The 15,509-nt window shown below is 47.6% G+C and overlaps 1 protein-coding gene across 1 annotated transcript in view; it reads right to left on the bottom strand.

The window, feature by feature from the left end:
* acad11 (acyl-CoA dehydrogenase family, member 11) overlaps nt 1-15,509 on the bottom strand; it is a 122,188-nt gene that overhangs the window by 38,332 nt on the left and 68,347 nt on the right. Inside the window, 1 exon segment of the mRNA XM_078199437.1 lies at nt 1,576-1,642. Coding sequence (XP_078055563.1) covers nt 1,576-1,642 — 67 coding nt within the window.

Raw genomic sequence — 15,509 nt, 5'->3', positions numbered from 1 at the left:
GCTGCCTCACAGCGCCAGGGACCCGGGTTCGATTCCGGCCTCAGGTCACTGTCCGTGTGGAGTTTGCACATTCACCCAGTGTCTGCGTGGGTTTCCTCCGGGTGCTCCGGTTTCCTCCCACACTCCAAAGTTGTGTGGGTTAGGTGGATTGGCCGTGCTAAATTGACCCTTAGTGTCAGGGGGATTAGTGGGGTGAATACGTGGGGGTTACTGGGGTAGGGCATGGGTCGGATTGTTGCCACTGCAGGCTTGATGGGCCGAATGGCCTCCTTCTGTACCATCGTGATTCAATGAGACCCATTTTTCCCCAGTGGCTGAAGGCGAACAGGGGACACAGAGATTGAGAAAAGAAATAGAGACAACTTGAAGAAACACTATTTTAACACAATGAGTTCTGGTGCTCAGGGTGGTAGAAGCAGAATTAATCGCAGCAATCAAAAGAGAACTAGATAATTGCTTGAACAAAATAATTCACAAGGCTGTGGAGGAAGAGTGGGACTAATTGGATAACGATACAAAAGAGCTAGCATGGGCACAGAGGGCAGAATGGCTCCTTCTGCATTGTATCAATCTATGATTCTCTATGATTCCACCAACCTTTACAGCAAGAATGCTAAATATCAGCCCACAGGCTCCATCCTGCGCTCCTGCGATATTCTGCGCATTTTACATCTGATTGCCACTTTGTCCTCTTGAGTATCATCTGCAGGACTAATTCATTAACCCACTGTCCGAGTGCACAAATCCTCACCCATACTTCCTGCACAAGCCCCTCCTGTCCAGCAATTGGAAAGTGAGGAGGGAGCTTTACAATATTCTCCACCCATCTGTATTTTAGCAGCAAAACTGGAAATAAACCCTTTTGCGTCTTAGAAGTATTTTTAAAAAATTTATTAGTGTCATGAGTAGGCTTACATTACCAATGAAGTTACTGTGAAAATCCCCTAGTCACTACACTCCGGCGCCTGTTCGGATACACTGAGGGAGAATTTACCATGGCCAATGCACCTAACCAGCACATCTTTTGGATTGTCGGAGGAAACCGGAGCACCCGGAGGAAACCCCCTGCAGACACGGGGAGAACGTACAGACTCCGCACAGAGGGTGACCCAAGCCCAGGAATCGAACTCAGGTCCCTGGCGCTGTGAGACACAGCAAGAAGTCTCACAACACCAGATTAAAGTCCAACAGGTTTATTTGGAATCACGAGCTTTCGGAGCGCTGCTCCTTCATCAGGTGAGTGGCGAGATGGGTTCACAAACATGGCATATATAGACAGAGACACAATTGCAAGATAATGGTTGGAATGAGAGTCTTTACAGGTAATCAAGTCTTTACAGGTACAGACAGTGCGAGTGGAGAGAGGGATAATCACAGGTTAAAGAGGCGTGAATTGTCTCAAGCCAGTTAGTAGGAATTTGGAAGCTCAGGCCAAATAGTGGGGGTTACACGTAGTGTGACATGAACCCAAGATTCCGGTTGAGGCTGTGAGGCTGTGAGGCAGCAGTGCTAACCACTGTGCCACCGGGTCGCCCTGTGGCATTTGGACCAAATGTCCAGCTATTTGTTCCTTACCTCGGAAAGCGTTTGTTTTCCGTCCTGCCCATTACTATGGCAATTTTACAATTCGGATTCCCTGCTCCTGTGTAAAGAAGAGAAATAAGGTACAGGAAGATCTAATGCATAAGTCACACACACAGTTACATCCTCTGTGTATCAGAATGAAACTTACACACTCATCCCATTGAAACCTACAAAATTCTGAAGGGCGTTTGAAAGGGTGGACACTGAGGCATTGTTTCCACTGGTTGGAGAATCTAAAATTTGGCATGTCAGCTACGACTCTCACCAACTTTAACAGATGCGCCGTAGAAAGCATTCTTTCTGGTTGCATCACAGCTTGGTCTGGCTCCTGCTCTGCCCAAGTCCGCAAGAAACTACAAAGGGTCGTGAACAAAGCACAGTCTATCACACAAACCAGCCTCCCATTCACTGATTCCGTCTACACTTCCCACTGCCTCGGAAAAGCAGCCAGCATAATTAAGGATCCCACACACCCCGGACATTCTCTCTTCCACTTTCTTCCGTCGGGAAAAAGACACAAAATTCTGAGGTCACGTACCAACCGACTCAAGAACAGCTTCTTCCCTGCTGCTGTCAGACTTTTGAAATGGGCTTATCATATATTAAGTTGATCTTTCTCTACACCCTAGCTACAACTCTAACACTACATTCTGCACCCTCTCCTTTCCTTCTCCCCTATGTACTCTATGAACGGTATGCTTTGTCTGTACAGGGCGCAAGAAACAACACTTTTCACTGTATGTTAATACATGTGACAATAATAAATCAAATCAAATCAAAACACGGGGCACAGCCTCAGGATAAGGGGCTGATCATTTGGGGCTGAGATGAGGAGAGATTACTTCACTCAGAGAGTTGTGAATCTTTGGAATTCTCTACCCCAGAGGGTTGAGGTTCTCAAGGCTGAGATAGACACATTTTTGATCTCTCAGGGAATCGGTGAGCGGGAAGGAAAGTGGAGTTGAGGCAGAAGATCAGTCATGATCGCACTGAATAGAATGTGTTTGATGGGCCGAATGGACTACTCCTGCTCCCATTTCTTATGTTCTTGCGCTGAATTAATAGAATCCCTACAGTGCAGAAGGAGGCCATTCGGCCCATTGAGCCTGCACCGACCACAATCCCACCCAGTCCCTATTCCCGTAGCCCCATGTATTCACCCTGCTAATCCCACTGACACTGAAGTATCAATTTTAGCATGGCCAATCAACCTAACCCGTACATCTTTGGACTGTGGGAGGAAACCGGAGCACCCGGAGGAAACCCACGCAGACACGGGGAGAATGTGCAAACTCCACACAGACAGTGACCCAAGCCGGGAATCGAACCCGGGTCCCTGGCGCTATGAGACAGCAGTGCTAACCACTGTGTCACCATGCTGGTGGAACCTCCAATCAGCAGACTTTATGCATGAATGTTTAAACAGAATCCCTACAGTGCAGAAGGAGGCCATTCGGCCCATCGAGTCTGCACCGGCATCAATCCCACCCAGGCCCTATCCCCATAACCCCATATACTTATCCTGCTAATCCCCCCAACGCTAGGGTCAATTTAGCATAGAACGTAGAACATAGAACAGTACACCACAGAACAGGCCCTTTGGCCCACGATGTTGTGCCGAGCTTTATCTGAAACCAAGATCAAGCTATCCCACTCCCTATCATCTTGGTGTGCTCCATGTGCCTATCCAATAACCGCTTAAATGTTCCTAAAGTGTCTGACTCCACTATCACTGCAGGCAGTCCATTCCACACCCCAACCACTCTCTGAGTAAAGAACCTACCTCTGATATCCTTCCTATATCTCCCACCACGAACCCTCTAGTTTGCCCCCTTGTAATAGCTCCATCCACCCAAGGAAATAGTCTTTGAACGTTCACTCTATCTATCCCCTTCATCATTTTATAAACCTCTATTTAGTCTCCCCTACCTAGCATGGTCAATCAACCTCGCCTGCGCATCTTTGGACTGTGGGAGGAAACCGGAGCACCCGGAGGAAACCCATGCAGACACAGGGAGAATGTGCAAATTCCGCACAGAGTCTTACTCCTTTACATTCTTATTCCTTTCTCATAAGCATCGTTTTCACACAGATGCTGAGCAGAAATATAATTCGCAAACTGCATGAAACAATATTGAAGATTAGAATATCACTGGCCGGAACAATCTATCTCCATTATCAGCAGTCACTTTGTGGCATGTTCCTATTCTCTGATCCACACCCCCGTCTGCAGCCAAGAAACAGGCAGCGGGCCTACGCTGATTCACTGTCCCGAATCAGATACCCTTAGTTGTGGAAGGTGCTGAGGGTTCAGCCTGCGGGTTCTCCTCCGTATCTTATGCAAAGAGAGTCCAGCTTTCACCCAAACCGGCAAGACTGCAGGGGATCAGGGACACAATAATGGTGCCGGGGGAGGGAGGAGTTTTGAGCAGAAACACTTCTCCCAGCATTGTGTAGTAGAGCTGCGGGCGGGAAGGCAGCAGAATGACCTCCCGCTTCATTTTACAAGTCCGCCCCGTCTCGACACCAAGGGGAGTGGGATAAAATCCAGCCACATGTTTTGCTTCTATTTTACACCATAGCAACATAGAAACTAGAAGCAGGACTAGGCTATTCGGCCCTTCGAGCCTGCTCCACGATTCATTATGATCATGGCTGATCATCAAATTCAATATCCTAATCTCCCCTTCCTCCCATATCCCTTGATCCCTTTAGCCCCAAGAGCTATATCTAAATTTCTTCTTGAAATCAGACAATGTTTTGGCCTCAACTACTTTCTGTGGGAGTGAATTCCACACATTCACCACCCTCTGAGTGAAGAAATTTCTCCTCACCTCAGTTTTAAAAGGTTTATCCCTTATCCTCAAACTATGACTCCTTAGTTCTGGACTCCCCCCACCATTGAGAACATTTTTTTTCGAATCCCTACAGTGCAGAAGGAGGCCATTTAGCCCATCGAGCCTGCACCGACCACAATCCCACCCAGCCCCTATCCCTGCAACCCCATGTATTTATCCTGCTAGTCCCCCTGATACTAAGGGGCAATTTACCATGACCAATCAACCTAACCTGCACATCTTCGAACTGTGGGAGGTAACCAGAGCACCCAGAAGAAACCCACGCAGACACAGGGAGAATGTGCAAACTTCACACAGAGAGTGACCCAAGCCAGGAATTGAATCTGGGTCCCTGGCGCTGCGAGGCAGCAGTGCTAACCATTGTGCCACTGTGCCGTCCTAATCGCATTCCTTCTGAATCTATCCTGTCTAACTCTGTTAGCCATGATGTGGAGATGCTGGACTGGGGCGGACACAGTAAGAAGTCTCATAACACCAGGCTAAAGTCCAACAGGTTTATTTGGAATCATGAGCTTTCAGAGTGTTGCCCCTTCCTCAGGTGAATGGAATTCACAAGTTAACTCACCTGATGAAGGAGCAGTGCTCCGGAGAGTGGGTTTCCAAATAAACTTGTTGGAATTTAACCTGGTGTTGTGAGACTTCTGACTGTAACTCTGTTAGAATTTTGTAACTCTGTTAGAAGTTTCTCAGAGATCCCTTCTCACTCTTCTAAACTCCAGTGAACCGACTCAGTCTCTCCTCATGTGACAGACCTGCCATCCCAAGAGTCAGCCTGGTAAATCTTCGCTGTGCTCCCATTGCCCAGGTGTAGATACAGGCAGTACTTCTAACCATCATGATCTGAATGTTAGCCCATGCCCGATGTACTGGGACCTACACCATACGGGGATAGGTCAGGGGCTGAGAACGGTGGCCTCTCGAAAGTCATATCCTAACTCCTTTTGGCAAGAGGTCAGCGAGTAACAGTTTAACACCCCAACAGCAGTGAAACTGTGAGCATTGCAAAAGATCTCTATTAATTTAGACAGTTTAAAATGTTCAGCTGGTCAACAACTACATGAAGTCCAAGTGATGCCAAGTAGAAGCGATGTAAGACCACCCATTGGAGAACATTATTCACTGTCTCCATTAAACCATGTCACACTGTGATTATGCTGCGGGATCCCTCTCTGCTTTTCCTTCTGCCTTTCCGATAAGCGGATACTGGTTCTGGAGATTCCGTTTTCCTGTAACTCTCACAGGCGATTAGATCTGCAGTGCCCTTGCACTCACCATTCACTGCAGGAAATGGTAGATTCGTAAACTTTTAATGTGAATTGTTCAGCAGAGCATGACATTCACAAAACGATTACAAGAAACTCAATAAGGAAAAGGCCTCAGGGTTTCAGAAAGAAAAGAACAGCTTTCAAGTGAAGTTTTACAAAGCTGGAAGGTCTCCGTACCTCGGTGGCACTGTGGTTAGCACTGCTGCCTCACAGCGCCAGGGACCCGGGTTCGATTCCGGCCTCGGGCCACTGTCTGTGTGGAGTCTGCACGTTCTCCCCGTGTCTGGGTGGGTTTCCTCCGGGTGCTCCGGTTTCCTCCCACAGTCCAAAGATGTGCGGGTTAGGTTGATTGGCCATGCTAAATTGACCCTAATGTCAGGGGGATTAGCAGGGTAAATATGTGGGATAACAGGAATCGGGCCTGGGTGGGATTGTGATCGGTGCAGACCCGATGGGCTGAATGGCCTTCTTCTAGGGCGGCATGGTAGCACTGCTGCCTCACAGCGCCAGGGACCCGGGTTCGATTCCCGGCTTGGGTGACTGTCTGTGCAGAGTTTGAACATTCTCCCAGTGTCTGCGTGGGTTTCCTCCGGGTGCTCCGGTTTCCTCCCACAGTCCAAAGATGTGCAGGTTAGGTGGATTGACCATGCTAAATTGCCCCTGGTATCCCAAGACATGTAGTTTAGGGGGATTAGCAGGGTAACTACGTGGGGATAGAGGCTGGGTGGGATTGTTGTCGGTGCAGGCTCGATGGGCCGAATGGCCTCCTTCTGCACTGTTGGGATTCTATGATTAGCCGAAACGACACCAAAGCCCCGTTTCTGGGGATCCCACCTCCAAATATGACACCTACTGCTCTCGCCAGGTAGGGAGGGGCTGAATTGCAGTTGGCACAGAGGCAGCTGCACACGGTAAGGTATAACTGTCTTCAAACAAACAATTCATGACTTGGGGGCTCTAGACGTTTAAGGAAAAGGTCCAATGCTGTCAGAAATATTTAGGGAGGGAAGGTACCCTTCTGGGTGAGGTCAGCTGCCCCTTTGGGACTGTTAAGACTAGACATGGTTGTGCGTAAAAAGGGGACGAGCTCAGTGAAACTGTCAAAGTGTAAAGTCATTTAAATCCCGAAGCTCTTTATAATAGTTTTGGCGAAAGAAAGCCTGCTGCCACACTGCTTACAATTTGACTCGTCACTACTGACCTCAGCCTGAGGGTTATCATTATAGGATTAGTGTTGCTTGATTTTCATAACCCATTAATATCAGTGTGTGGGGCCTGTAAATTCACAACTTGATTGACAACTCTAAGTGGTTAAAAATTGATTAGCTGTCTTTGATTTGGGGCTCTGAATACAAATTCATAAGGGATTAAGTAATTAAAGGAAATATCTGTCTTTATAAGAGATTAAGTACTTGAAGGAATCTAAATGTATTGAATGTCCTTTTGTGAATGAGGTTTTTAAAAAAATCTTTAACGGGCAGTCATGTGGCATCACGGTAGCATTCCTACCTCTGAGCCAGAAGCTCTGGGTTTAATTCCCACTCCAGGATTTGACCGCAGAAGGTGTGCTCATAACATGGCCAAACAGATGGGCGGCATGGTAGCACAGTGGTTAGCACTGCTGCTTCACAGCTCCAGGGACCTGGGTTCGATTTCTGGCTTGGGTCACTGTCTGTGTGGAGTTTGCACATTCTCCTCGTGACTGCGTGGGTTTCCTCCGGGTGCTCCGGTTTCCTCCCACAGTCCAAAGATGTGCGGGTTAGGTTGATTGGCCATGCTAAAAATTGCCCCTTAGAGTCCTGAGATGCGTAGGTTGGAGGGATTAGTGGGTAGATATGGGGGTAGGGGCTGGGTGGGATTGTGGTCGGTGCAGACTCGATGGGCCGAATGGCCTCTTTCTGTACTGTAGGGTTTCTATGATTTCTATGATGATTTCTATGAGATTAAACATCAACCTGCAAATACTTCCAATGCATCTATGGCAAGTGGTAAGAATGGAAGAGACTCCCAGTCAGCCAGAAGGCAATAGCAAACCACTGTAGTATTATCCAAGCACAACCATGGCCCAACAATGGTCACTGATGCCCACTTAGGACATGGCATTTGGAGAGAGAGAAGTCTGCAATATAGATTTAGAACTTTATATCATTTCATCTCACCATGATTCCCGAGGTCTGCTCATGGTGGATATGGGATAACTTGGCATGAACAGCGTAGGTGCAAAGGATGATGGGCAAGGGGACATAGGTGTGCATGAGTTGGTACTAATTTGATTTATTAGCCACCCGTCATATGTTATTTGCCCTCCTGCCTGCCATTACACCGGCCAGAGGGGCTGCCCTGTTGCCCATTTTGTAATGCTTTGGAACTATAGGTTGGCATGCACATCTGTGGGTAACTGAGGGTCCAGTGCCACCGATTGGCTGAGATGGATAATGGCGCGATCGTGTGGAGGCGGCTTGGAGCTGCCTTACGGAGGGTAAGTAGAACAGGAGCAGCCAGTCGAACAAATAGACAATCCGGAGAATGGCAATACCAGCTCTCCAAAGGAATCAGGCCACTACTGCCTTCCATATTCACGGTCATTTAACGCGTGGAACTAATTGTATTAAATTTGCAGATTGCTACAGCATTCACTTTCCTGTTAATCATAGAATAAAATCATAGAATCCCTACAGTGCAGGAGGAGGCTATTCGGCCCATCGAGTCTGCACCGACCACAATCCCACCCAGGCCCTATCCCCATAACCCCACATATTTACCCTCTTAATCCCCTGACACTAGGGGCAATTTAGCATGGCCAATCAACCTAACCCACACCTCTTTGGACTGTGGGAGGAAACTGGAGCACCCGGAGGAAACCCACGCAGACATGGGGAGAATGTGCAGAATCCACACAGACAGTGACCCAAGCCGGGAATTGAACCCCGAGTCCCTGGCACTGTGAGGCAGCAGTGCTAACCACCGTGCCACCGTGCCGCCCCTCCTCACAGTGCATCACAATGGAGAATGATCCATGTGCAACAGCACAGACCACAAACGCCCGATGCAGCAGAAACACATGACAGAGCGCTTTGTACCGGAATATTCTGCTCTCAGTGCCCAGCGGGTGGCACAAGCTTGGGGGCAAGTAGACGGGATAAATGCGAGTGCGGGCACTGGTGTGGAGTCACCAGGATGCTAAACCCTGGTTAAGCGGAATGAGAACTTCTTCGGAAAACTGCGCGGACTGAAGTAACTGAAAGTGTGAGTTTAGTTCCGGTAAGAAGGAGGGCAAGTCACAGAGGACGGAAGCTGGAGGAGGAGGAGGTTCCTGCTTGAGACCAATGTCCAGCTGAGGAGATGACTTTGGTCAACACTCCATACAACCATTGGCTTTATATTCTGCACCCCTGGGAAAATGGGGCAACTGCTGTTGCCCTCACTCCTTGCCGGGTTGAACCTACCCCTTGGCAGCTTGATGTTGAGACTGTTATAGTGATTTCAGCTTCTCAGAACTGATCCTGCAAGCACAGGTCTCCCTGTCACTGGTAAAATACCAATGGAGGTCAGTGGTCAAAGGGCAGGGCACCTGATGATACACACTACACCCTCCTCCACACCTGCCCCCCTGCTCCAGCGAGGAGGAGGGTGTAAATGTCCACCCACTCCTGTGTAAAACATTTAAAATCTTTTACCTGCATTCTGAAATTCCAGCATGCAGGCCAATGGAAACTTAAAGGAAGAAGCCAGATTCACCCCGAGAAAGGAACAATTGATCAAGTGTTGACTAATAAAATAAACAATAAAGTTGCTTCTTAACTCATCATTTTGTATATCATTTAAGTTTATTAATTCCTCATGTCAATGCTTTTATATTTGAATACTGATTATTTATTTGATTTATTTTATTTGATTTGATTTATTATTGTCACATGTATTAATACAGTGAAAAGCATTGTTTCTTGCGCGCTATACAGACAAAGCATACCGTTCATAGAGAAGGAAAGGAGAGAGTGCAGAATGTAGTGTTACAGTCATAGCTAGGGTGTAGAGAAAGATCAACTTAATGCAAGGTAAGTCCATTCAAAAGTCTGACGGCAGCAGAGACCTTAGACTTTTGTACCTTTTTTTCCTGAAGAAGGTGGAAGAGAGAATGTCCGGGGTGCGTGGGGTCCTTAATTATGCTGGCTGCTTTGCCGAGGCAGCAGGAAGTGTAGACGGTGTCATTGGTTGGGAGGCTGGTTCTAAGTTAATGGTTGGATAGATAATGCTGTTTATGTTCTGCATTAGTGACTATGGAGCAGGTATGATCTTGTTAAGTTTTTCTATAGTTTAAAGTTTATTTATTAGTGTCACAAGTAGGCTTACATTAACACTGCAGTGAAGTCACTGTGAAAATCTCCTAATCACCACACTCCGGCGCCTGTTCGGGTACACTGATGGAGAATTTAGCACGGTCAATGCACCTAACCAGTACGTCTTTCGGACTGTGGGAGGAAACCGGAGCACCCGGAGGAAACCCACGCAGACATGGGGAGAATGTACAGACTCCGCACAGACAGTGACCCGAGCCGGGAATCGAACCCGGGTCCCTGGCGCTGTGAGACAGCAGTGCTAAGCACTGTGCCACGCTGTGACTTTTGTCTCACATCAGTATCCCTTCCTTTGAGCTCTGTTTGTGAATAGAAATGATGACAGATGGTGTACAAAGAACTACACTGTCTTTTTCAAAAACAAGGTTGCTAGGATCTGTCTTGAAATCTCTTTGATTCAGTGCACCGGTGCTGTGGAAAGTTCATCTGTGAATTTCATCTCCCCACTCCCCTAGGTTACTTACAATGCTCACCAGACATCCTGAAGCTTTTACTCAATTATCTTTGGTGATTTGCAGAGAAATGTTATTCTTTTTACTTCTTGGAAGTTTTTCATCTTGTGAAGATTCACCTCTCGTGGGATGTTAATTAAATTGAATGGCATTCAGGACAGTTTAGTAGATTAGGTGAGACAGACTGCTGCCAGGGCTTGGAAATTGCAACTCTGAGGAAAGATTGGACAGACTGCGAGTTCCTTTCCTTTTAACTGAGGATCCAGGGTGAGGGAGCGACCCGATTGAACAAAGAACAAAGAACAGTACAGCACAGGAAACAGGCCCTTCGGCCCTCCAAGCCTGTGCCGCTCCTTGGTCCAACTAGACCAATCGTTTGTATCCCTCCATTCCCAGGCTGCTCATGTGACTACCCAGGTAAGTCTTGAACGATGTCAGCGTGCCTGCCTCCACCACCCTACTTGGCAGCGCAAGATTGAGGTATGCAACATTGTGAGGGGCCTGGATAGAGTGGACAAGTGAAGACTTGTTTCCCCTATTGGAGAGATTAATTACTGAGGACACTGGTAAGCGACAGGCAGAAGGATTGGAGCGAACATAATAAAAACTATCTTCACCCGCAGGGTAGTGGATGTTTGGAATTCATTGCCCGGTTTAGCAATGGAGGGAGGAACCCTCAAAACATTTCATAGGTACTTGGATCTATGTCTAAAGTGCTGTAACCTACAAGGCTACGGTCTGAGTGCTGGAAGGTAGGATTAGAATGGACAGCTAGTTTTAAAAATTTATCTTCAGGCTAGCACGGATTCGACAGGCTGAATGGCCTCTTTGTGTGGTGTAACTTTCCTACGGTTGGTTCCATGGGTTGCAGGCACTCTGTTGGCAGAAGCTTATGCATTGAGTAAATGCAACATAGAAACTCACAGCACAGGAGGATGGCCATTCAGCCCATCATGTCCGGGCCTGCGGAAAACAGCCAATCAACCTACTCCCACTTTCCACCTCTTGGTCTCTGGCACTGTAGGTCACAGTCCCTCAAGTGCCCATATATCTTTTTTTAAAAACACAATGGGTGGGATTTTCCAGTTCTTCCGACTGGCGGGATCTTCCAGACCTGCCGAAGGTGATTCCCCCCCCCCCGCAACAGAATCCCCTGCGGCAAGACGGGTTGTTCCATGCAAAATGGCGTAAACACTGGTGGGCCAAAAGATCGCATCGGCAGCCAATAGCAAGCTGCCTCCACGGTACATGCAGCGGGGGAGTTGGGGGGGGTGGGAGGGAGAATCCTGCCCAATGGGTTTTGAATAAGAAAACTAATCCTTTCATAGTCCAGGATTCACAATCCCTGCTGCTATCAGACTTGTGAATGGACCTACCTCATATTAAGTTGATCTTTCTCTACACCCTAGCTATGACTGTAACAACCCATTCTGCACCCTCTCCTTTCCTTCTCCCCTACGTACTCTATGAACGGTGTTCTTTGTTTGAATAGCACACAAGAAACAATACTTTTTTCTGTATCCCAATACATGTGACAATCATAAATCAAATCAAATGGATTTCTTACGTATGATAACACTATCACAGCAAAGATTGGAGATCAGATAGACTCCAATAGGGACACAGAATATACAGAGGCAGGATGTTAACTTCTGGGAGAAGACCTTCTGAAGAATCATGGAATCCCTACAGTGACGAAGAGGCCATTTGGCCCATTAAGTCTATACCGACTCTCTGAGCATCTTACCCATGCCCTATCCCTGTATCCCTACATATTTACCAAGGCTAATCCCATCTAACCTACATATCCTGGGGCACTAAGGGGCAATTTAGCATGGCCAATCCACCTCACCAGCACATCTTTGGAGTGTGGGGCGAAATCGGAGCACCCGGAGGAAACCCACGCAGACACAGGGAGAATGTGCAGACTCCGCACAGACCCAAGGCCGGAATTGAACCTGGGTCCCTGGCGCTGTGAGGCATCAGTGCTAACCACCGTGCTGCCGTGTCGCCCTTTAAAATCGTTACAATCAAAAGCAACACGCAGTTAAACAGTCAATGGAGTACTTTCCCCACGGGATGATTATAACAGTAACAGCAATTCAAATTCTAACTGTGATAGAACACATTCATATCGGCATGATTGGAATAGAGCCGGAAGCTTCTTGTGTGTTTTTACAAGACAACAATGCTAACTTGCTCGGGTTTAATGTGGCCAATGGCCAGGAAATTCCCCAGTTAAAAATCCATGCTGCTTATGGAGTTACACAAACATGAAGAAATAAATATATGTCTGGAGTTTAATGACATGCTAGTCAAACAGAGCAAGTTTATCTTTGAGGTTGCCAGTATCCCCATTAAAGCTGATATAAGAAAATAGAATCATAGAATCCCTACAGTGCAGAAGGAGGCCATTCGGCCCATCAAGCCTGCACCGACAACAATCCCACCCAGGCCCTATCCCTGTAACCCCACATATTTACCCTGCTAATCCCCCTGACACTAAGGGGCAATTTACCATGGCCAATCACCCTAACTCACACCCAATCAGAACCTGAGTAAACCTCCCCCTCACCAGAGAAGTCTCAGGGCTCCGCTCCCCACATCCAATCATGGTCGGCACTTCCCTACCCCACCCTCACCTCCCCCCCACCCCCTCCCTCCACCCGATCACCAGCTCCTTCCCCCACTTCCCCAAGATCATCCGCCCCTCATCAAGTAGCCACATGAATCCTAAAGGCTGACCTTTTGCTTGCCCCAATTCCCCCCACTCCCCTCACACTTGCTATGAATAGCACCATTGTCCACATAAACACTTTATAAGGATACAAAATATTCCCCCATGTTCCATGTGTATATAACTGGAAATGTCTGACAATAGTTACCTCATTTGATTTGATTTGATTTATTATTGTCACGTATTAGTATATGGTGAAAAGTATTGCTACTTGCGTGCTATACGGACAAAGCATACCACTCATAGAGAAGGAAAGGAGAGAGTGTAGAATGTAGAATGAAGTTTTAGAAGCATAGAACAAGTGTAAAAGATAGAATTAGAAGGTATGCTGGGCACAGCTTGCAAGAAGTCGCAAAACTGACAAAGCACACCGTACATAGGGAAGGATGGGCAATAAATGCTGGCCAGGTAGCGACGCCCATGTCCCACAAATGAATAACAAAAAAGGAAAGGAGAGAGTGCAGAGTGTAGTGTTACAGTCATAGCTAGGGTGTAGAGAAAGGTCAACTTAATGCAAGGTAAGTCCATTCAAACGTCTGATGGCAGCAGGGAAGAGTCAGACTTTTGTATCTTTTTCCCGACGGAAGAAGTTGGAAGAGAGAATGTCCGGGGCGTGTGGGGTCCTTAATTATGCTGGCTGCTTTGCTGAGGCAGCGGGAAGTGTAGACAGAGTCAATGGATGGGAGGCTGGATTGAGTGATGGACTGGGCTTTGTTCACAACCCTTTGTAGTTTATTGTCAGTCTGTCCTGCCATGCACACACCCAACCCCTGCCTTATCTTGCTTTAGTGGCTTGGAATAGTTAATAGGCATAATTAAATCCATTTGAACGAACTGGGAAGCAATTCAAGTCATCAATATAACATGGGAACACATCCAGTGAACTCCCTTATCTCCCACACTTTCAAAAATGGCAAAATGAAACAGAAAGACGTGGTTGAACACAAAGAAAGTGACTGTTTTGGCTTCTCAACACTTGCAATCAATAAATGGCTTGGCCAATACTCATAAAGGAAGTGAAAACAAAAGATCAAAAGATTCTTTGTTCTTTGCCAGTTCTCCCTCTGCACAGAACAGCAGCCACATTTGTCTACATCGAGCTCACTTCAAACCGTTTTGGAGTCAGGGGGTTGAGCTTTCTTGGTCCATTGGTGATGGGCTGGGAGAGGAGAGGGAATTCCAATGTCTCCCTGCCGCCATTCCATATTTCCAGTGGCGGGAAGCCTGGTGGGAGGCAATTGAGTCACTTAGGTGGCCAATTTTAAGCAGCACTTCCCACCTCCGAGGGCATCATAAAGGCCCTCTGTCGTTTGGGGAGACCACCCAGTGAATCCCGGCTGCCTCCCAGCAGCTTCTGTGGGTGGTGCCCCTCTGATAGCCCACAGAGGGTTCCATCAGTGACTATGGCCTCTCTCGCGGCCATGAGCTCACTGGTGCTCCAAAGAAAACTCAACCCCCTGAATGTTAATCCAGCTCCCCAGTCTTTGAAGGCACTGTGCCATTGAGGTGTTGTATCCCCTGATGTTGCAGCATCAGCAATGTTAAGGTGAGAGGGCACTGATTGGGGTGTGAGCAATTGGGGCTCGGCCACTATCTTTAACGGTTGACTTGGCGGCGACCTCTTTCTCCGCCATTGTGTCACTCAGGGCTTCACCTCCCACCTTTGACCCTGTCTTCCGGGTAAGGAGCAAAAATTCAGCCCATGGAATCAACAGGCAGAGAAGGAAGCCCTTCAGTCTGATTCCGGGAATGGCGGGACTGATGTATGAGGAGAGATTGACTAGGTTAGGATTGTTTTCGCTGGAGTTCAGACGAATGAGGGAGGGGGATCTCATAGAGACTTATAAAATTCTAACAGGACTAGACAGGATAGATGCAGGAAGGATGTTCCCGATGGTGGGGGGAGTCCAGAACCAGGGGTCACAGTCTGAGGATTCGGGGTAGACCAAATAGGACAGAGATGAGGAGACATTTCTTCACCCAAAGAGTGGTGAGTCTGTGGAATTCATTACCACAGGAAATAGTTGGTGCCAAAACATTGAATGTATTCAACAGGCGGCTGGATATCGCACTTGGGGTCGAAGGGATCAAAGGTTATGGGGAGAAAGCAGGATTAGGCTATTGAGTTGGACAATCAGCCACGATCGTGATGAATGGTGGCGCAGGCTCGAAGGGCCGAATGGCCTCCTCCTGCTCCTATCTTCTACATTTCTATGTTTCAGCCCATCTAGTGGATATGTTCCATGTAGATATCTTGT

Source organism: Mustelus asterias, chromosome 2 (assembly GCF_964213995.1).
Source record: "Mustelus asterias chromosome 2, sMusAst1.hap1.1, whole genome shotgun sequence".
Lineage (NCBI taxonomy): Eukaryota > Metazoa > Chordata > Chondrichthyes > Carcharhiniformes > Triakidae > Mustelus > Mustelus asterias.
This window is presented reverse-complemented; position numbering and strand designations above follow the sequence as displayed.